At 45.4% G+C, this 23,952-nt stretch overlaps 1 protein-coding gene across 3 annotated transcripts in view; it reads right to left on the bottom strand.

Moving 5' to 3' along the window:
* LOC147679746 (synergin gamma-like) overlaps window positions 1-23,952 on the bottom strand; it is a 131,311-nt gene that overhangs the window by 12,850 nt on the left and 94,509 nt on the right. For all 3 annotated transcript variants that reach the window (XM_086943305.1, XM_086943304.1, XM_086943306.1), the window contains exon 5: window positions 5,992-6,102. In XM_086943305.1, coding sequence (XP_086799431.1) covers window positions 5,992-6,102 — 111 coding nt within the window. The remainder of the gene's footprint in view (window positions 1-5,991; window positions 6,103-23,952) is intronic.

Genomic DNA, 23,952 nt, shown 5'->3' with positions numbered 1-23,952 from the left:
CGCATAATGTGTTCTCGGATCATGAAGTGCTGTTGATGTGGTACCATGTCACCAGCAGGTAGTTCTCTGCCACCTCTTTGCCTATGTTTAGCATAAAATATACTTTTAGATTATGTACTGTTTCAAACAGGGTCAATTTCAAGCCAAAGTTGTAAATAGTAGTAGTGCAACATGATCACACGGATGCTAGCCGGTCTACCCAGGAGCCAGTTGTGCTGGTATATTTTTTGCTTGAATTCTCAAGAAATGTGTCCTCCTTGTCTATGTGGGAAGATAAAGACTTGACAAGTATAAAGCTGCACAGTGGAGAAAACAAACAAACAAACAAACAAACAAACAAACAAACAAACACACACACACACACAAACAAACAAACAAACACACACACACACACACACACACACAAACACACACAAACACACACACACACACACACACACACACACACACACACACACACACACACACACACACACACACACACACACACACACACACACACACACACACACACACACACACACACACACACACACACACACACACACACACACACACACACAGTGGCTGGGCTTGGCTGAAGGAATAAATCTAGGTAGTGTGACGACTCGTGGTCTAGTCCCTACTAGCCATCCAGTTTGCTTCTAATCTTTGTTGAAATCCCAGTCCAACACACACACACCAAAGCTGCTCCTCTCCAGTGGTGTCTAGGATCTGGGCCCATATGTGTGCCGGACCTGCAGGGCCTCATACAGACCTTTACACTAATTAGAAGAAGCACTCACTCTGCATTGGCCCCTGCTAGTCACTGCTGTCTGAAGCCCATCTGTGTCCCTTCATCAACGACCACCGTAGCCACTGTAGACAGTGCAAATGCCTGGCATCATATGCTCCACCATCAAGAGGAAGTTATTACTGGCATGTCTGCCGCAGCAGGGCAGGCGGAAAGGGAAAAAGACCCGAGATGTGCAATTGAATTTCCACAATGTCCCCTACCATTGAGCACCCATCACCACACCTTCTTGAAGGCATGCATACTGCTGAGCATCTCCCACACTCCAAAACAGAGGACCAAACAAGATTAGACTGAGCACGTCAAATAAGACATATGAGGTTCTCACACTTGCTTTCCTTCACATTGGGGTTGGGGGGGCGGGGTGAACCCTTTTTCAGAAGGACTGAAAACACATACAGCCCATTGAGAGAAAATGATCAACTACATAACGCAGTAAGTCCACTTTTTGAGCCTCATCTGTGATGCGGTGAGTCAGCACACATCTGATGGGCTACGGGACTAGACTGTAGAACATCATCGACATCGGTAGTAACAGCCATGCAGACTAGCTGATTTGGCCACACCCGACCAAAGCTTAATTCCCATAATGGCAAATGACCAACTACTCACAAAATGCCCCGGCATCTAATCCAAAAGCCAAAGTGGAACTCACCCAGACATCAGGGACACAGACAGCCAAGCTTGAACAGACAGGTACATTAGTGCACTCCTGTTAGAAATGGGATTTGTGGTTGGAGAGGTATGCACCCAAGCCAGGCAAGAACCACCCCCTCGTCAGGGTAAGCTAGATACACAGTAAAAGATAAACTGTGCTCACCTTCTGGTAGCTTTGCACAGAGAAGTCAGGCTTAGCGAAAGAGGCATTGTGTAAAACATTTGTGCAACCACACACACACACAAAGTAACACAATGAATACACCACAAAAATACTCCATATAGGTTTAGAACAATAGGGAATATTTATCTGAGCAAAATAAGACCAAAATGACAAACATCTAATCAGTAGAAGTCGAGATATGAATTTTCCAAGATTAAATGCAAAAATAGTGCTTATAAGTTACTTGCGGTCAAAAGGATACTTGAGGTCACCAGGGACCAGTGCAAATTCAAAGTTCAGGCCAAACACAATGGAGGGCAGGCCGGCTACAGGACACTGGTGAGAAAGTGCAAAGTGTTGATGCTGAGGGCTTGATGCACCGGTCTTTTCCACGCAGTTGGGTCGCTGTGTCATCGTCAAGCTTTGGTTAAGTGAAGGCAATGCATTGTCATCGAGCCACACATAGCATCATCATCAGGCCGCACAGGGTGAAGAACCCCTGTCGCCGAACAGCCTCTGCGACGAAGGGCGATGCGTCAGTTCCAATTGATGTAGTGGTGAATATGTATTGGTTTTGAAGAAAGCAGCTGCAGAACCGATATCTGAGGCCCAGAACTTACTTGGAGGGGCCATCTCAGGCAAAGGTAAGACTCACAGAAGGCAGAGTCCAGCAGCACCAGCAGCATTGTACGCAGGCTTTTGTGTCACTTAGATTTCGGAAAACAGGAAGCGAGCCTTTGAAGATCACTTGGAGGAATGACTAAGTCCAACTCTCCTTTCCACAGAGTCAGGGAGCAGCATGCAGCAGGGCAACAAGCAGAAAATCAGTCCAGTTGAGTCCTTTAAGGAGCACAAAAGTCCATATAACAGAGGTTCAGTTCAAGATCCAGAACTGTCTGATTTTAGTGGGAGTCAGAGACCCAGTACTTATACTCAAAAAGTGCCTTTGATGTAGTGGGTGACTTCAAAGTAACTCTCAAAAGTGCACAAGGATCCCTTTCAACCCAGTCCTGTCTGCCAGGCTATCTGTGGGGGGTAAATCAGTGCTTTGTGTGTGGGCAGGACACTGCCTGTTGAAGTGTAAGTGTCTGGCCCTCCCATTCCTCCCTGCCCAGAATGGCCCATCAGAATGCAGATGAGTGCATAGAATGCAGAGGAGCCTCACCTTCCTCTGTTTGAGGCTGTCTAGAGGGAATGCACAAAGTGTAGCTGTCACCCACCCCAGATGAGTATTGGAGACATGCTGTTAGACACAAAGAGCAGTCAGTACAGAGAAATGTCAATAAAATGGCACTTTTTGAAACAGTAATGTTAAATCCAACTTCACCAATAAGGGCGATTTATCATTACTATTCCAAATATATGAAACTTTCAAAAGCTACTCCTCTTTGATCAGGAATTACAGCTTAAAAGTGTATTAAGGAATTCTCATTGCTGGACTATTAGAGGGGTAGGCCTCACAGTAGTGAAAAACGTTATAGGTCGTTTGTCACTACCAGGACATGCAAAACATAAACGTACATGTCCTACCTTTCACTTACATAGCACCCTGCCCTTAAGGTTACTTAGGGCCTACCTTAAGGGTGGCTCAAACGTAATAAAAGGGGAGATTGAGGCTTGGCGAGTAGTTTTAAATGCCAAATCAAAGTGGCAGTAAACTGCACACACAGCCACTACAGTTGCAGGCCTGAGACAGGTTTGAAAGGCTACTTCTGATGGTGGAACAATCATTACTGCAGCCCACTAGTAGCATTTGAAGTACAGGACCGGGTATACCACTTTACAAGGGGATTACTAGTACAACAAATATGCCAATCAGGTATACACCAATTTCATCATGTTTAGGGGAGAAGCACATGCACTTTAGCACTGATTAGCAGTGGTAAAGGGCTCAGAGTCCTAAGGCCAGCAAAAAGAATCAGCAAAAACAGGAGGGAAAAGGCATAAAGTCGAGGAGAAGACCATTCTAAGAATGCCAGATCTATAAACTCCTCAATGGGAGCCCTATGACCATTCAGCAAACTGACAGTGACCGCCATAGCACCTCTGAGATGGAAAACATGACTAAACAGACTCAAGAATTACTTCAACACTACATAAATGACATGACATCACCACCACTGCCAAATGAGAGTGTGGCTCACTGGTTAGAGCGGCAGACCCTGATGCAGAGATCTGACCCGGGACCAGGGTTCAATTCCCGTTGCGGCAGGGTCTTGGGCTCAACTGTCCGCGGACCCGATAATTCTCGCCACGGTGCCTACTCTAATCATGGGTCCCACTCTGCAACTCTGGGCAATAGCTTGCTTAATCTCCACACTGGCCCTAATCACTAAGGATGCCTGGCTTCACCTTGGGGTGCCCAGGAGTGGGCACCTCACAGGAACAGGCCAGAATGGGTTCCTCGGCGGTACAGCGCGGGGACACACTGGCTAGTGTAACCAGGCGCTTTATAAGCTCAGTTACATACATACATCTCTACCACTCACGGAAGATTAGGTGTGTGGACACAATGTGCCTGATCAGGTGTAGATTGGCATGCAGTGCGTATAAAACTGCAACTAATCCTACATTAACCTGAAGAGTCACAGAGAAAGATGAGAATGAGTCTCCCCAAATGTTCATACGATGTGGCGATTGCCAAGCCTTTCATTCCAATATACTGGTGACACTGTGGCCAGAGAAAAAGACCGGTTCAGTCACAAGTTCAGTCACATGTTGACACAGCAGACACGGTCAAGCGTGCTCAGGGAGGGAGTGAAACTCGCCCAGACAGTGCATATGTGTACCATAAGCAACAGTAGGTTAGCTCCTAAAGTGGTGTTTGACTTCTGGACACTAAGCCATTATGATTGGAATAGACTGCAATATTTCAGCAAGTGCAGTGTATAGTCTGATTGGTTTTCCTTCTGGCTGAAGAGATGCTTGGTACAACACCCAGTTTAAAAGCTTTCCTGCTTAACTCTTTAGCCTTTTCTTTCAAATAAAGCACAAAGTCTCTTGCAGTATGAGATCACCTCTACTCTAAATGCAATTTTTACAGTTCTTTGGAGTTTTCATCGCAGCGATCACCAAAGGATCACTGGCATACATTGTATGACTGGGTTCAGGCATAACAAGCAGAGGGAAGTCAAGCTACATCTGAGTACTTTAGCAGGCTCTATCCTAGCAGAAAAACGGAGATACAAAAAACAGGTAGAAACATTAACAATATACCAGGTCTGAGTAAAAAAAGGCAGATCCACACAAATCGCAGAAAGGGTCAAAGGCAAGGTTGTGCCCCTGTAGCTTTTTTGTCATTGGATACATATGCCGTATGGACACGACATGATACAAGGATTCGCATTAACAGCTTTAAGATACTGATCTGAATTTGCAGGTAGGTTGCAGTGCTCACAAGATAGGAGAGGTAGAGATCCAGACACAGGTCCACTGCATGTTTGTACAGCCACTGTCTGCTTGTGCTTCTGCTATCACAGTACCTGACTGCACTCTCCAGCGTGCAGACTGCAACAGTTTCAAAAATTCTCATCATACAGATGTCTTTGGAATAAGTTCTGTTGTCAGTCAGATTTAATATGTGGAAAATGGCAATTAAAATTCCTCAGAAAATGTAAAAAATCCAGGGATACTTATAATTAATCCACTATTTTAGACAACAATAATTCCTAGAAAGGAAGAAATTCAAGGAAACTGGCAATGAATACAGACACAATCATTACTATATTAGTTGGACATGTCCAGCCGGACAGAGGTGTAATATTTACTTGTAAGTAATAGACACAGTAGTTCAAAACAATTACATAAAATGGGACACAAGCCTGTGTCCTACTTAGCCAGTGAAGTACATAACAGGGGAAAGGAAACAAACAACAGGGGGCTCAGGCAAAGCTTGTTGGTTTGTTACACATAGACAATACACAGTGTCATGAGAACAAATCGCAGAGAACACCTTTACAGGAAGTGAACAAAAGATTTTGGCGTATAAGGTGTATTAAAGTGTCGACGGCGTTTCGATCCTTGAAGAGAATGCGCGGATCATCATCAGGACATTTTAATTCATGCCGGTTAGGTAGAGCCTTATTAACCAGCCATTGTGGATAGGAAAAACTTGGGCGGAAGAGCGAGGGCTGCTGCGATGGTGGCTCCAAGAAGGGATATTCCGGAATTCACACAAGGGGATGAAGGCGAGTCGCATGCGCGTACTTCGCCGGCTCAGTCGCCGGTGGCGTGGTTGAGAGTGCTGAATAGCGGGATTCTGCACGAGCATACAAGCGCCTCTGTTTAAATAATATTGTAATTAGCAATGCACATTTACCAGCTGTTTGAACCAAATCATTCTCTGATCTTATGATGTGTTTACAAATTAAAATCTTACCTCTATGCTTTCAGGCACTTCCATGAGGCACACCCCACAGTTATGATGAGGGCATGGTACTGAATCAGGCGCTTGTATGGGGGCTTCACAGGACAGCTTAGATTCTGGAGGCTGTGTATTTCAAGTTATATAGTGATCAGCTTCATTAATTAGTGCTAGATACCAATTGAATATAAGTAAATCGTTTTAACTAAATAGAGAATTTGAACTAAAAAGGTTACTAATATGATAACATGCAAGCACCATTCAAGAAATGAATTAAATTAATATAGGCTTTTCTGTTTTTACTGAAAATAACCATCAAAAACCACCAATAGAAAATCAGGGACATGGGTTTAAACTTATTTCCAATTATTGACAAACGCCAGTGTGCGATTTTGACAACTAAGGGAGTAAACTCACTGCAAATCCGAACCACCTGATAGTTATTTTTCCTTATATGTAGATGTGAACATAATGCTGTCCACACCTTTCTATTCTTCAGGATAACTTACGTCTTATGTATGTACATGCCGTGTACGTCCTAAGATCTCCACAAACTCAGGTTGTTTACTATGAAAGCAAGAAAGTTGATTTTTACCTACAATTATGGCCTCAAAATTGCATTGAAAATTGAATCTTATTCTATTGTTGCTGCAGAATGGTCCAATTGCAGTGAGAAAATTAAGCTCTTAAAAACCATAGATAGTAATGACAATTGTCTTTTCTGAAGCACTGAGTTTTGGCATGTAAATTAATTTACAAATATTCCATATTTCTCATACAACCAGCCCATGCTTTATAACTGATATGATGAATTTACAATGCTAAATAGATTAGAATTAAAAATGTATAGCTATGCACTTGTCCAATATAATGATCTTTGCATAAGAGAGGATACAGTGAGGTGATAAGCACATCAACCTGCAGTCTTCACTCCTTCCTACTGGCTCTTTCTACCCAAAAACAGATTGGTAGCTTTAACATTTTCATTGGTCGGGGTAAGGAAATGCCCTGTAAGGATACAAGCCTATGCTTTAATGATAGAAGATGGGATGAAACTGAAACGATTCTAAGGCTGTATCGTATAGGGATGAGGCATTCTGGCAGCGCATATTTACTGTGTGCTTTGCTGCACATGCAAGTAGCTGCAAGGGACATTGAGGGCTCCTATGTTCCTTTCCAGCTTGGCTTGGCTGGAATTTCTGACACCCAAGTTGCAAGATACAAACAGCTCGAGGACAATCAGCACAACTGGATACTCACTCCTTGCTGTCAGATCCAGTAGGCCGAATACAGGAAAGAAAGGCTCAATCAGCTTCTGGCTTCAGAAGTTTTTTTGGGGGGTATAAATATTTATAGGCATTTGAAATAAGCCAACACATTCCATGATATAGTCAAAGATACAGCACCCTAACTACCCCCACCACCCTACCACTTTGCTGTACCGCAACTGTTGCTTAGGACTGATCATTGGATGTTCTCTGGGGTTCACAATTTGTGGCTTCAGAAGTTGTCAAGAGATACACTTGATTCTCTCCAACTCTGCAGATGTTTGCTATGAAGGTCTAAGTGTTTCTTAATGACAGGCATACCTTACTTTCTTTAATATCAACCGGTCACATAGTACACAATTGAAACTGATGTTCATGGCGTTTAATCATTAGTGTTTATTTTTATTATTTCCCAATAGAACCTTTTTTATTAACCTTATTAAAAAGAAAGAATAGGGTAAACTCTTCAAGGATTTATATTTATGGTCTTTAAGGTTACATGCAACTGAATTGAATTGTAACTTGTGGCTGCAGTAACACGGTTTCTGTAGCAAAAACATTAAGGCACTTAGCTATCGTATAGAATATAAATCTGTGACTTACATGTATTGCTCTGCAACAGGCACAGCAATCAACTGAACTATTTGATGATGATTCAAACCTGGCAACAGAGCTCAAACACACACTTCTTTCTAGCAAGGGCATTAATCACCTAAACTATATGACTAGTACTTTAACTTTCTGTGTACATACAGAGATCTATGCCACATGTACCGTACCCTGCTAAACCATCATATTAGATAGTCTGTTTGCGACCTATCAAGTTAGTCAGAGCACCGTTACTTATTGCTCCTACTTTTAACGTGTTTACAAATTCTTCAAGGGCTGTTTTTAAAAACTAAATAATGTATATCCTGACTGTCCTAACACCCCACTTTGTGACTCCGCCTCTCATGACTCTGCCATCTATATTTTGCCTCTAGCACACGATTTCACTTCCCGCACTGCCACCTAGAGATGCCACTTTTAACTGTATAGGACATAAAAATATCCTAGTTATTTTTCTAGTGAGACAGTTATTTTTCAGTTTGTATACAGCTGTGCTCGCTCGAGAAGTGTACTTCACAGGGAACTGCTTCTTTAAGCCAATTACGGAGAGTACGCTAATAAACTAAGAAAAATGAGAACTAAATACACGTAATATTCCTGTTTCTCTGTACTCAAGGTTCCAAATACTTTCCTCTTATCAATGATTTCTCTGCGATCTCCCTCAGCACATTGAATTGGCCTTAGAGTAGCATAAAACACAATGAGCATCGCACAAAACTCATTCAAAAGACGATCTAACATTACCCTGATGTGTAGATAGTTCACCTCAAAGGTCTCAGCAGCAATCACCAGCTCCAGACAACAAACCCAATCAACGGAACATGCTAGACTGTACTCACATCCAACACAGCGCAGATATGCTACATAGGTGGGCATCACCCTTCTCGCACAGTACTTATCCAGGAGAGGCATAGACTATTCTATAATGGAAGGCATTAAGGCTGAACTCCTGACATATGCCTACGAAGTCAAAATATGCCACTAGCTGTCTGTTTTGGGGCTGAACTGTATTTTTTTATTAATGCCTGTTCACAAACACTTTCATCTGATGGACAATAAGGGGTACCAAGCTGAAGGATGCAATTTAGCAAACCTCAAACTTCTAGTAAGTTAGTTAGAGCCATGACATGGGTGGCAGCAATTGGACGCGAAGGTAGGCACTAATGGCTTAAGAATATTAAACATAAAAAGGCTGTGCATAAATGTAGCTCAGCCTCATGTACACTGTTTGCATACTTCATGTAATGTTGGTGCTTCAAGCAAACAATAATAAATGCAAACATTTGTTTTAGCACCTAAAAAACTCTATCCCCATTCGTTTTTACAGGGCAAGAAACTGATCACTTATTGTTATCAAGTTATAAAAACATCAGTAATACCTCATCGGAATTTACAACAAATAGAAACTGAAAATAGAAAAAACGTGGTGTATTTGATGATCACTAATTTCCCCCAAAACTTGTTTGCCTTGTTAGAGATGGAAGTTTTGAGTCATGCCTCGATCAATATCACCAATGAATTGTAGCTACTTTGGGCAGAGTGATCAGTAAGCCATTTCATGGCTTTCCATTAATTTCATAGATGCATAAGCAGTGGCGGCTGGTGAAATTTGAAAGTGGTGAGGCTGGGCAGTGTGTGGGGGTGAAGCATCGGGGTTCACTTTAACGGGATACATAATTTTTGGGAGGTCGGTCACCATTTCCCATGCAAATCTTTTTTTAACAAACAATGATATAACATGATTCATTTTCCAGCAAACTTTAAAATAAAAGGAACAAAAAGTAATAGTACCTTGGAAATTTCCTGGCTTTGTAGGTAAGCCAGACTTCCATCTTAAGGAATGTGTGCAGCGGCAAGACGTTTAGTGATAGGTTTCTCAGTGGGAGAGACCTCGAACTTGGATGCCAGTTACCACACCTATTTCAAGGATCTGACTGACCAATGGCCAGGAGACAGTGATTCATTGCGAGGGATGAGCATCTTATTGAACTAAACAGCAAAATGTGGTCCAAGAGTCACCCCCTCCAAAGTAATTGCATTCTTGGGTTGATGCTGCAAACAATCCTAGCATCCCTATTTGCCCCTCTCCTAGATCCAGCCCTGCCCCCACAAAGCTGAAAAGAAATATTTCATGCACCAAGCCAAGTAATTCACTGCTGAGGCAGAGTCCGGGCTCTGCTTTATGTGCACAGCAACATGCTTTAAGTGATACCAGAACCCTCTACACAAAGACCACACAGCACTTGTGCACAAAAATCGATGTCGGCAAGATTATATGGACATCACACACTCTTCACAGCCCTTCATTGGTTTGGATGATTTCACCCAAAAAGCTGCTGTTTAGCAAGTTTTCCAAAAGGAACAGACTTTAATTTTTAATGAAAATACAGAATACGGTTTCAAGCAATGCTTTCAAATCACAGAAAGTTTTAACATCTCTCAAAGATGTTCAATCTATTGATGGACAAAGATTTTAAAACAAAATAAAGCAGTTTCCAGTACATGGTTGATAGATCGTTTTAAAACATCATGCAGGCCATGACTGAGCTTGAAGAAGCTCAGAAAAGTGGAACAAAAAATGTAAGTGCAGGAACACATTAGAAGTGAAATCTAATTAACAAATGCTGAGGCTAGGACTGCAGACTGGCACACGTAATCACTGCTGCTGATTTATGACCACTGACTAGTGCTATCTTCCTACCTGACACCCCAGCCCCCCACCACCACCAGGCAGAGGGTTTACACCTCACAGCAGAGCTCAATTTCTTCCACAGACCTGGAAAGAAATCTCGCAGCAAGTTAAGCCTCTGGTTTATGTACATAGCAGCAACATGCTGCCAGTTACACCAAAATCCTCTTGATTCCAAACAAAAGCCACATTGCACTTCTTTCAGTCTGTTTATGCCACTAACATGATTAACAGTGACAGTGCCCAAAGACAAATAGACGAAAATTGATGTGCCCAGATTTTAGAAATTTAACACAGTCATTCATTGGATTCGATGTTTTCACCAAAAAGCTGCTGTTGCCTAATTCGTTTTCCAAAACGAACTGACACGTAAATTCTTTAAAAAATGATGATCATGCTTTTACTCATAAATGCAAAGATATTTTGTATTATTAAAGAAAGCAGGTGCAAGCAGCAGCAATCTATGGAGCACAACTATTGAGTCACATGAACATTAAACATTTTGAAAAACTCGACATCCGATTGGAACGTGCAATCCCTGTGGCTGTTTTATGGCCCAGTGATAAACTCTGATATCTGCCCTCTGATACCCCTCGCCTCTCCTTCTCCCCCAAGCACATGAGTTAGCACTTCCTCCAACAGAGCTGGAATTTTAAAAATAAGTACTAAACTCGCTGCTGCTGGTGGTACTGCTGAGGTAGAGTCCGGACTTCGATTTAACATTACGGAGTTACTGTCAGAGCATTATGCTTGGTTACTGACTGTGATAATGTGATTATGTATTTATTTGGAAATGCGTCAACCACTTAACTTTTTTTACGTACCTACCTTGACTTGGTGCCTGGTCCTCTGACCGATTTGGGGCTGCAGCGAACCATCTAACCTGCCTCTAGATAATGGTGACGCACACCAGCAGTGCCTAAACTTTGAATGCTGCAGCTGCTCCCGACTGCCATTGCCAGTTAAGCACAGGCACTGGAGCTCCAAATGGCGTTCACACCCAGGCCCGGACTGGCCGTTGCGGGCACCGGGAAATTCTCCGGTGGGCCGCACGGGTGGGGGCCGGTTTGGGGCCCCTGGGGGCCGTTTTTGTTACAGGGCCGTTTTTGCAGCATAGCTGCAAAAACGGCCCTGTAACAAAATCGGCCGAAAACCGGCCCTGGCAAAGAGCGCGGCCGGCCCCCCTCACCCCGGGTGGAGGGGAGGGGGGGCCGGACGAGCACTTTGCCAGGGCCGGTTTTAGTTCCCAGTCCGGCCCTGTTCACACCGTCCTGCAACTAACAGGAGCGCGGGAAGCAGACACCTCGAGTCTGCGCAGTGTGTCTTCAGAAATACTGATGACAAACTGCGCAGACTCGATTTCTTTGCTTTCTGCCTGCCTGCAGCCTCAATCCCACCTTCCCAACTCGTCACAGGGAGAGACCACCCCCCTGTGACGAGTTGGGAAAGGGTGGGGGTGACCATCCTCTCCATTCCTTGACTGACGTGAAGCCCCTGGTGCTACAGAGCTTCAGCCTGAAGCGCCCGGGGCAAACTTTACCCAGACGTCATCAGGGGGTGGAGACTGGTCCTCGAGGCTATGGTATTTGACGAGCTGATGACATCACAGACCTCAGGGCTGTGAGCTCGTCCGCTCGGCAAATACTATAGACTCAGCATTAGGAATTAGGGAATGCAGCGGTCCCGGATCAGCGTAAGCAACGCTTGCTGTGACACAATACTCATCAGGGCCACAGCAATAAAAACAAGAGGTATGTATACATTGTTTAAAATAAAAAAATGAAAAAGTGTAAAAAATACCTTTATCTAATGGTGACCCTTGGGGTGAAAGTAACGGGGCGGAGCCCCGACGCCCTAAGGCAAAAACCGCCATTGTGCATAAGCCTCAATCATTGACAAATGCTAATAGGTCAGGTATTGGCTGCCAGCTGTTTGGTTTTCCCATGGTTTTGGAAAACTTTATTGCGGAGGGAGCTGGTAGACCCTAGCCAATACACAATCCTGCTTGACAGTTCTGCTAGGTTTTTATATATAACATAGTAACACTTGAAAGGAAGGAAAAAAGGATGCCAAAACACTTCATATGTATCCACTGTCTAGTTGCTGGGAACCCCTACTTTTGTTCTACCAGACTTCTATCTCTAGATTTATTGTGGGTACAGTGACTGCCCAAAATTTAATATTAGTGGCAGATGTGGGAGAGTACTAGAATTACTAGTGTTCATTCCACACACACACCTTAACCCTCAGAGCTCCAGGTTATCATGGCTTAAGACCTTTGTCATCTTGAAAATGCCCAAAGTGAAAGTGCTTAGGATAGGCTCCAAGAACGTTACCCCATTGGCTAGGATGTGCTCAGGTGTCACTCCCTTTCCCCTTGCATGTGTCAGGCATAAATATGGCATCTTCAAGCTCCCACTTCAGAATATTTCTTCAGAATACTCCTCGACCTGAGGGCGAACAGAAGAGGACTGAAATTGCTGTCTGTGACCTGAGAGAAGCCCCAAAACGACTGGGCCTGCTCCCTCTTGTACCCAGGACAGAGAAGATGACTTCTAGTGTCATAAGGTGGACCTCCTGTTCACGCCACATGGTCCAACAAGCTACAAGAGGAACTTCCTGCAACTGCCCAGGCTGATGAATGGCAATTGGACTTGGACTGGACCCTGCCTCACACCCTGTGAGACCAAGTGCCTCTCTTGGGGTCATGGGGGTTTTAAAACGGTACTCCTGTGGATTGGGGACTTAAAGGACTAAAGTCAGAAGGTATAATCTTTGACCAGGATGAATTTGTTTAGTGTATCCGACTCACGCTCCATCGTGGTCAGTTCAATTAGAGCCACCCCCTGCCTAGCATGACAATTGGCTAACATTGGCAATTTGTGTTTCTTGGCATTATTTCTATTTAAAAGTATAAAAAAAATCATATCCCCTGGATCCGCTTATTAGATTTTGTCATTTTTGTGTCTTTTGTTGATTACATTCTACTTTATCTTTCTAATTCAGTTTGGGATCTTTGTTATATTGCATTTTGACTTTATTACTGTTTTGGTACACCTTGATTATTGTAAAGTGCTCTGATACCAGCAAGGGTCATGTTAGCGCTATATAACACTTCATAAATAAAGAAATACTTTACACATAGAGCTAAGTTAAGCCTGTCTGTTCTGCGCAATAGACACCAGGGGGTTGAGCTCAATTTAATTTAGTGGGGGTCCACCCTCACTTGAGTTTTGATTGTCCTTGAGGTGGGTAGTCACCCACCCAAAACATATTCCAATTTATTTCAAGAACTGTATTTTAAAATGTTATTTGGGAGCGACCTAGAACTCAATTGATATAGATAGAGTCTGAACCAGCAATGAGTTACGGTGAGAATGCTGTGACGCATAGGTGTTTTTTTTTCAAACAGCACCTGTTATAAACAGGTTCACTAATTCATGTGAAGGTTTGGTCAATGCACAAAGCCTATTAAACCAATATAGATAAATTCTGAGGGCTACCGCACCCTCAGGTTATCACTAGATGCTTATATACATTTATAAATTCACCTTCATTAATACTATTGATAGTTAATGTGACCTTTTGTATTTGTTTTCAGATATGTTCTATGATACATTAGAAAAGAAGGAATACATTAAATCTAAAATTATTAATAACAGAAATGTTCAGTAAATTCATGAAGTTAATGGAATAGATATTTTGAAGCAATTTTCTGACTACATCACTGTTCTCAACTGCATTTTCCTTTATAAATCGTATAATTTGAAACCTGGTCAAATGAGGGGAGGTTAAACATTTTAGTGATTGATTTTTAAATGATATTTGCTACTGGATAGCATAGTGCATTGAACATTATGGTGCAGGATGTGTGTGGTGACTAAAGTAATGCTTTCTACAAAATGGAATAAAGTGAGAGCCTTAATCTTCCATATAAATAACTAGCTTACCCATCGCGCGTTGCTGCGATCTCAGAAGAAGAAAGGAAATTTAAGGAAATTTGTTATGATAACATTCAATTTACATTGTGTCATTTTTATTGAGAGACCTACATGAAGTTGGGACAAGACCCCACTCATGAATATCAAGAACAATTGAAACAAATTTTACAGAAATCCCAGGATGAAGGTATCATTACCAACAGAACCAAAAAATATCTCACACAGGACAATCCGAAAACACCGGTCATCTACATGTTGCCAAAAATGCACAAGCACCCTACCGACCAACCATTTCGACCTATCGTATCAACTAAAGGCAGTTTACACGAACCAATTGGCAAATTTCTAGACACTCATTTACAACCGTTCATCACAGAGATGAATACATATATCAAAGACACAGCAGATTTCATTAACAAAATATCCACCATTCAACTACCGAAGGATCAAGAGACCTGGATGTGTACCATTGACGTCGAGTCCCCCTACACCTCAATACCGCACAACCTAGGATTAGAAGCCATAGAGGAGATTCTCATGTCATCAAACCTTGAACAGAATTTTCAGATATTCTTAATGGAACTACTTGCCTTCACCTTATACCAAAGCTATTTCAGATGGGAGAATGAACACTTTTTGCAACTCACAGGAACTTCGATGGGCAATTGCGCCGCCCCAGCATATGCGAACAGTTTCATGGACATTTTTGAGAACAAGTACATTTTGAATCAGGATTCTTGGAAAAAACACGCCCGAGTATTCTTCAGATTTATAGACGATATTTTTGTACTCTGGCAAGGGACACTACAAGATCTGCTCACATCAGTGAATCAACTGAATGAGATAAATGATCGTATCCAGTTCACCCACACCATAGACAATGAAACTATAGCATATCTGGATGTTCAACTCGCAAGGAAAGGAGACAAGATTGAGACTACCTTATACAAAAAAACAACAGATCGAAACAATCTCCTCCACTACAGGATCTTCCACCAAACATCACTCAAGAACAATCTTCCGACATCGCAACTATACAGAGTAAAAAGAATAGTATCTGAAGAACAGGAATTGGAAGTACAATTGAAAAATATGATTACAAGGTTTGAGGAAAGAGAGTATCCGAAACCAATCCTGGACAAAGCATTAGAAAAATGTATCACCAAGACCAGAAATGATCTTCTGCAACCAACAACTAAAAATGAAGCATCTAAAACAGTGATAGTATCCAAATTTTCGACCATGAGCCATCAATATAAAAAAAAATCATAAGAAAACACTGGCCACTGCTCACTAATGAACCAGATTTTCAAAAATTCATTGCTCAACAACCCACATTTGAATATACTCGAAGTAAAAATATACAAGACATTCTAAAGTACACTGGAGACACTGAGACACCTAAACATAAGGGGACAATACCTTGTTATAATTGCAGTTGTTGCAATAACATAATAAAAGGTGATACTATGACACACCCAATGAGAGGGATGTAGGAGAGTAGGGTCTGCAATCCTATGATCACCCAGATTTTTTGCTTTTGTTTCACTGGTTTACGACTTTCTCTGGCTGTGGGCCTGCCAATCAGACCCACAGCCTGGCTGTTCTCTTTCTAAATTACGACATGTACCCTAGGTGCATTTACCAATTGGTACTGGGCCACCTTATCAGACCCTGTAACTCAGGGCATAGGTGTATCCAGGGCTGCCAGGGGCTGCAGCATGTATTATGCCACCCTTGGCTGGCCTCTTAAATTTGACACAACTGGCTGCATGACAGCTGGGGCAAAGTCGTGTAATCACGCTTTGCTGTAGGTGTAGTATACCTATACCTAACCCTAAAATGGACACACAGATTCCTATCAGTCACTCCTATGGCAGGCCTTGACAATCCTGAAGGCAGAGTGCTTGGAATCGTGTGAGATGGTGCTCTGGCATGAGCTGAGCCTGTCTGCAGCTTGCGGAACCAAGTCCTAATAGCTGTTCCATGATATCGCATACCATATACTCTTAAGTGCATTATAATCCTCGCGGTTAAATGCTAACTTTGGTATTGCTTTATCAAAACATGTCGAGTAAGGTGTCATACGAATTGGAATACTAACCCCTCGCCAATTCTGGCGACAGGGTTAGCATTCCACCCTTCTAGAGGGACACGACATGTCCGTAACTGTGAACCCCGGTTAAAGTTAACTGAAGCCTCAGCTCCACAAAATGGACGCTGCCACCACAGACACGAGTCTGACCCCCTGCAGCTGGGAGTCCTTCCAGCGAGGGGAGCCTGGACAAAGGGTTTCCTGTCAGGGGCGGTGCTAGCACCGTCCCAGACATGGTTTTGTGTATCCTGGGTAGGCAGGGCTTTACAGGAAGGTGACTGCTGAGTGGCACCCCGGTGCTCACTACGCATAGGCCGGTCTGAACCAGTTCCAGGGGCACACCAGCCCCTGGCCTGGGGAAGTCCGGCATGGCAGAGGGGTGTAACCACCCCCCTTCTAGTCCCACCCATAGGCAGGACCTAGTCACCGGGTCAGCCCCCTTGTTTAGTATAAAGATGGGAGCGGGCCCCCTGTTCAAATTAGATCATCTTTGGAATCAAGACACGACTTTCTGCGAAAGGACTTCACGATTTCTTCATCAAGATTCTCCCTTGTGGCTAAGGAGTAGTCACCCTGCATCAAGCGGGCACCATCCTAAAGAACACTGCGGTCTGCTGCAAGTCCTTCATCACGAATCCGACGACCCAGCTTGACGAGACCCGGCTTCCCTGGCACCTCTGACCTCTACTCACCTCTACAGCCAAGCTGAGAACCGTGAGTGCGACGAGACCTCGAGGGACCGACGATCGCCAAGACTGCACGACATCTTTACTGCAAGCCCACCGTGTCCTCCACGGGTGAGTGCTTTGGGGTCCGAGAAGCCCCGACCCTGCACAGCTCCAGCACCCAAGATCAGCCTCCCTGCATCTCCACGATCTGCGTGGGGCCCTTCTGCTGTTTGCTGTGCACCGCGTTGTTTGGCTACTAGCCGGCTGGCTTGTGGCCTTCTGAACGACGCCCGACGACATCACTGCTGCTGGTCTGGTTGCTCCAGACTGGCCCTTGCTTCCCTCTTGAAGAGAGGCACCCCGGACCCTCCTGGTCCACTCCAGACGCCATTTTAAGTCCACCGCATGGGCTTGAATTTGCCAAGGCTTTGTTGCCCAATCCTGGGTCCAGCGACGCCGACAGCTTCTATCATCATGGGACAGCTCGATCCTCCTTCCTGGTCGCCGACAACGCCTCCTGGTCCGTGAGATCTCCGAGCCCAGCGTCACCCACACGCCTTGTCGAGGTGGCTACCATCCGGTGCCCTCCTGGTGCCCACTGACTACTGGCTAGTAGTCTCGAACTTGGTCCCCTCTGCTTTCAGGTGTCATCTTCCATCGATCCAGGCTTGGATCCACCGAACTTTCTTCACTGGTCGCCTGCCAGCAACTTCTTTCTTCCAGGCTCCTGGTCCGTCAACGAGGATTCCCGACGTCTTTTGAGTCCTATGCAGCTGCAGCCCCTGGGCTAGGTAACTTCGGCATTTCGGTGCCCCAGCATAGCCTCACTATCCAAGGGTCAGAATCTACTTTCGTTTTCTCCCTACCAGGTCGGGTTCGCCCGAGAACACTAACTTTGCAATTACTAGCTACCATAGACTTTGTCCCGCATCTCGCGTGAGAGTGCACACACTGCACCCGAGTCCCCTAGGCCTCCTATAAGTAATCTGAAGGTTCTATAGATAAGTCCTAGCGATTCCTAAGCCTGTTAGTACTGTACTTACTTGCTAGTAATTTCGCATTCCACTTTTCTAGTATATGGTTTTCCGTGCCCCTCGGGCATTTGTATATACTGTGCTAACTTAAGTATTTTTTGTAAGAGTTTTGGTTTGTGCTTAGTACCCTGTCCTCATAAAGAGTACAGGGCTGTTGTGATCTTTAATAAATAACTGTTTATTTTTCATAACACTTGTGTGGTGTCCTTTCACTTGGTGTTCAAGGGGTATATGTGGTATAACAGCTGGCTTAACACGCCCTCTCGAGTCTTTAGCCTTAGACTGCTCGTATCCACGCTACTAGGATAGCTGGTCTATAAGGTTGACTTACATCCAATCATCAATAAGGGTTGCTGGACTGATACATAGTGTTCACTAGAATAGTGAGAACTGCATATCAGGCCACCTTCTCACATTGGTGAGCAGCGGTTGGGATTTGAGCTTGCTGTTGTTTTACCACACGTATCCTAAGAATATCTTGTTGAAAGATCGCATAAGTACTGTTAGTACATATAACTAAGCTTAGAATACTCTGAGTTCTACTGAACCAGCTGTTGCAGCTCCTCAAGGCCTAGCACACCTTGGCTGCAACTCTTAGCAAGGGATCAGTAGGTAAACACATAGTGTATGTAGGTGCATCACTTACACCACACTAGAAACAGTATGTCGGACAAAGGAGGAAACTCTGAGTCTCCCCTTGTGTCAGCTGACCCTCCACAGGTCATCCCTTCAAGATATACTGTGCTGAGCTTCAAGGAGTTAAGACAGGTGTGTCACTCCAGGAAGATCAAGCAGGGGTCTAACCCCACAACTTCCTTTCTGATTGGTCTCTTGGAGACTTATGATGCCAGAAAAGCTGAGACCCTTCTTAGCTCTTCTAATCCAGAAGGAGGCATGCCTCCCCTTGAGGGAACCAGAGGTGACCCTGACCTCATCCACCTCTCAACTGAGAACGAAGATGTAGAGGATGATGAGGATGAGGAGCCCTCTGGGGATGAGGCAAATAAGGGACAGGTAGAAGTCGTTAGACTAAGCAGGTCCAACTTAAGCAAACATTACAGTGGTACTGGGGGACCCCTGGGGCCACTATCAGGTCAGCTTAACATTGGGAATGGACGAGCCAGATCTCTGTCAAGAGACTCTGGCAGATCCCTTCAAACCAATGGCTCTCACAACTCTTCTCAAAGAGGGATGACATCCCCTCAGAGGAGAGTGTATGAAGCTAAAGAAAGGGCAGCCAATCTGAGGATTGAAAGGGAAGAACTTGCCCTGGCCAAAGAGAGGCTTGCCTTTGCTAGAGAGCAACAGTTAAGTGGGGTAGTCCCCACTGGTGGCAGCATTGTACCTAGCAATAGGGAAAGGAGTTTTGATACAAAACACCTTGGGAAGATAGTGCCCCCCTTTAAACAAGGGGATGACATCCACAAATGGACTACTGCTTTGGAGAGGGCCTGCACTGTGCAAGGTGTTCCCCAGACTCAGTGGGCAGCTATCTTGTGGCTCTCCTTTGAAGGTAAAGGAAGAGACAAGCTCCTCACCACAAGGGTAGAGGATGCTAACAACTACCAAGTCTTGAAGAATACACTGGTTGAAGGGTTTGGCCTAACCACTGAGCAGTACAGGGTGCTGTTCAGGGATACCCAGAAAACTCAGTCTCAAGATTGGTCTGACTTTGTAGATTGTGCCACTAAGGCTTTGGAGGGCTGGTTGCTGGGCAGTAAGGTTACTGATTATACAGGATTGTACAATTTGATCATGAGAGAACAAATTTTAAACAATTGTCAGAACCAGTTGTTGCATCAGCATCTTGTTGACTCAGATCTGACCTCTCCCCAAGAATTGGGAAAGAAGGCAGACAGATGGGTTAGAACAAGAGTTAAACAGAACCAGGGCCAGAATCAAGGTGGTCAGAAGAAAGCAGACCAGAAGGGTAAAGATTCAAAGGGGGAACAAAATGACCAGAAGTCTTCGACAGGTCCCCAACAACCCAAAGAGGGTGGGGGTCAGGCTCCCCAAAAGAAGAAAGAAGGCCAATCTAAAAGGTGGTGCCAATACTGCAAAAGTAAAACTCACTGGTTTAGTGAGTGCACCAAGAAAGGAGGAGGGCAGACTACTGCCACTGCAGCCCCTAAGGCACCTGTGCCCCCTAGTACAGCCAGCAGTGGTAGTGCACCTCCCAAGGGTTTAGTAGGGTTAACCCTGGGTTCTGAGGGGTGTGACAACTTAGTTGGTACACTCACTCAGGCTGTCCTTGTCAGTACAGGGGATATGGATATGTCCCCTGACATAAGTCCCAATACTTTGGGCAAATACAGACAGACACCTTTCATAAATGGAAAAATGGCTCAGGCCTATAGGGACACTTGTGCCAGTGTCACAATGGTGACACCTAACTTTGTGGACCCTGGACAGATCATGCCAGGTACAGAATTCCTGGTGACCAATGCAAGCAATGTCACTACCAATCACAGTATGGCAATTGTAGCTTTCTCCTGGGGAGGGGTAACTGGCCAAAAGAAGGTTGTAGTTAGTTCAGACCTCCCAGTGGATTGTTTGTTGGGCAATGATTTGGAGTCATCACAATGGTCAGAAGTGGAGCAGAGGACTCACATGGAAATGTTAGGCTTGCCAGCACATGTGTTTGCTGTGACTAGGTCACAGGTCAGGAAATGCCCCACTGAACAGGTGCTGGATCCCGGGGTGCCGCTCGTGAAGCGTGGGTGACATTTGAACTTTGCATCTGGCCGTCCAAGGGGCACTAACTGCTGCGGAGCCCTGTGATACGCATTTCTAGTGACCTGGGAGCACTTCGGCTCGGTCACCAAGGCTGGGGGAGTGAATACTGAGCCACCTGCATAGGGAGCGGGACTGCGAGGTCCAGAAGTGCTAGCGCCGTCCATCGCGCGCACCTGGTTCCTCTTCCCGCCCCCTTCTCTCTCCGACCTCCCTGATTGTTCCTGGAGCCTTAAAACTCCTCGCGGCCCCCGCTGGCGCGGGTGCCGCTCGTGAAGCGTGGGTGACATTTGAACTTTGCATCTGGCCGTCCAAGGGGCACTAACTGCTGCGGAGCCCTGTGATACGCATTTCTAGTGACCTGGGAGCACTTCGGCTCGGTCACCAAGGCTGGGGGAGTGAATACTGAGCCACCTGCATAGGGAGCGGGACTGCGAGGTCCAGAAGTGCTAGCGCCGTCCATCGCGCGCACCTGGTTCCTCTTCCCGCCCCCTTCTCTCTCCGACCTCCCTGATTGTTCCTGGAGCCTTAAAACTCCTCGCGGCCCCCGCTGGCGCGGGTGCCGCTCGTGAAGCGTGGGTGACATTTGAACTTTGCATCTGGCCGTCCAAGGGGCACTAACTGCTGCGGAGCCCTGTGATACGCATTTCTAGTGACCTGGGAGCACTTCGGCTCGGTCACCAAGGCTGGGGGAGTGAATACTGAGCCACCGGCATAGGGAGCGGGACTGCGAGGTCCAGAAGTGCTAGCGCCGTCCATCGCGCGCACCTGGTTCCTCTTCCCGCCCCCTTCTCTCTCATCCTCTACTTCAACCGTGACTCGAACGCGAACGCTGGACGCGCGCGGACGAGGAAGCGGGCGAAGACCGGGCAAAGAGCGGGCCGTTGTGTGGCCGTTAGGTGGCTGGGGAGGCTGGCCTGGGCCCTGTCCTTTTTGTCGTGCTCCCTACGTAGACCTGGGCTCTCTGGGACCTCCATTGTTTGTATACACGGAGTAAGTGCTCCTTTTGTTGTCACAGCTTTGCTGGTTTAGTATTTTTAGTCATAGCCACCCCTGTATAACTTCATAGCTGTGTCTCCTCTTCCTATTATGGATACGGCCTCACCTGGGACTTCGGGGGTCAACCTTAATAAGGGTACTCTAGACAACTACTTCAAGAAATCCATCTCTGATATCGAAAGGGAAGAAGCCTTAGCAGAGAAAAGGGTGGAGCGTCGAGGGTTACAAGGCAAGAACTCCATAGAGGGTTACAAGGCAAGAACTCCCTTGGCTATGTCCCCGCATACCTTAGTACCCAGTACAGAGGTGTCCCCTATTACTGAGGACCCCTTTACATCTCAGGGAATCCCAGAACTTTTAAGGGATATTACCCCCACACCTCCTTCTCACTCAGGGGATTCCTCTAGTTTGCCTACCGTTGTCCCTTCACCACCTTGCAATCCTGATGTAGCTCAGAAATCTGTGCAAGCTCCCATCACTACGTCAAAAACTACTGCTAAAAACCAATTGAGGAAGATTGAGGCTCAGATAATCCCTGGCCCTCCGCCCAAAAAAAGGATGAGGAAAGGGGGTACTACACACAAGGGCAAAATTAGTCACTCTGAATTTGGCAAGGGGAGAGGGGGGGGTTCAGTCTCCGTCTCCAAACCAGATGTGGGTACTAGACCTACTACATCTACAGCGATTGCACAAGAAATACCACCCCCTATACTAGCTACTACCCCTCCATGCGCATTTCCAGAGGTGATACCCTTGCTTGCCCCTACCTTAGAGTCAATTGCGCAAATGCTCAGGACACTGACCTCCCCCATCGTAGATAGACTATTGGCAATAGAACAACGGTTAGGGAACTTGGAACAGGTTATTTTAAATAGACCGACTAATCAAAAGGTCCCCATAACACCTAGCATAGTTCAGACTGTAGTCAGCTCACTCAACAGCTCAAAACCTTGCACTTCCAAGATGCTCTATTCAACATCTAACAACCTAGCCAAGGGGGCCAATACGACTGTTACCACCACCACAACAGCCTCATTCCCTTTGTCCAACCCTCCTACTAAAACATTGCCCCACATTCCTCAAGGCATTTTAACTTCCGCCACTCCTCCTACAGTTGCCATTAATAAGAATGGTACCAACTCGCAGGGTGGAAGCAGTATTGCCGCCAGACCAAGCCAACAGGTGGGAGAGAGGGCACCATCTATCAACGCACCTAAACGTAGGATCCCCCAGGTCGAACTTCCTCCAGAATCACTACCCTATGTAGTGGTTCTCACGGGCGTACCTACTCTAGACCCAGATAAGCGAGAAGGCCCAGAGCAACTTAAAAACAAAACTATGTATTGGCTGTCCAAAAATAGACCTCTCCCGGTGAATGTTAATGGAGACATAGTGCATGTGCGCCGACTCTCCTGGCTAGGGGGACGGGAGAAAGACATTGAGGGCGATTTGATTGTGATTAACTTTAGGGACCCGGAAGCTGTTAGGCATATTCTGAGTTGGATGCCGGGGAACCTAGGCAAATCAATTATGCCGTGTGACCTCACTTATTTTTATCCCAGAGCCCTAGTAGCCCCACTGTCATGCCCATGGCCCCCCATGCCCCCGATAGGGATTAATGCCCCAAGACAAACTAACCATTACCTCCCCTTATACCCAGGCTCCATGATCCCAAAGAATGTTCCTGGGTGGGAACATGTTCCATCTAGGGGCTATGGAACTAATCACAGGAGTATGGAACATTTTTCCCATTCGGGGGGGATGGACCATTTGCTTCCATTTACACCTTTGGAAGTTAACAACAGATTTCAAGCTCTTTCTGGCTTAGACTCTTGTGATTGACGCCTGGGGTGTTCTCTTGGTTGTTCTCCCGATGAAAGAGTGTCAAACGGAATGAATGAAAATTCTCACGCACCCGGTGCCAATTCCCTCTGCCAATT

Source organism: Lissotriton vulgaris, chromosome 11, assembly GCF_964263255.1.
Source record: "Lissotriton vulgaris chromosome 11, aLisVul1.2, whole genome shotgun sequence".
In the NCBI taxonomy this organism is placed as follows: domain Eukaryota; kingdom Metazoa; phylum Chordata; class Amphibia; order Caudata; family Salamandridae; genus Lissotriton; species Lissotriton vulgaris.
This window is presented reverse-complemented; position numbering and strand designations above follow the sequence as displayed.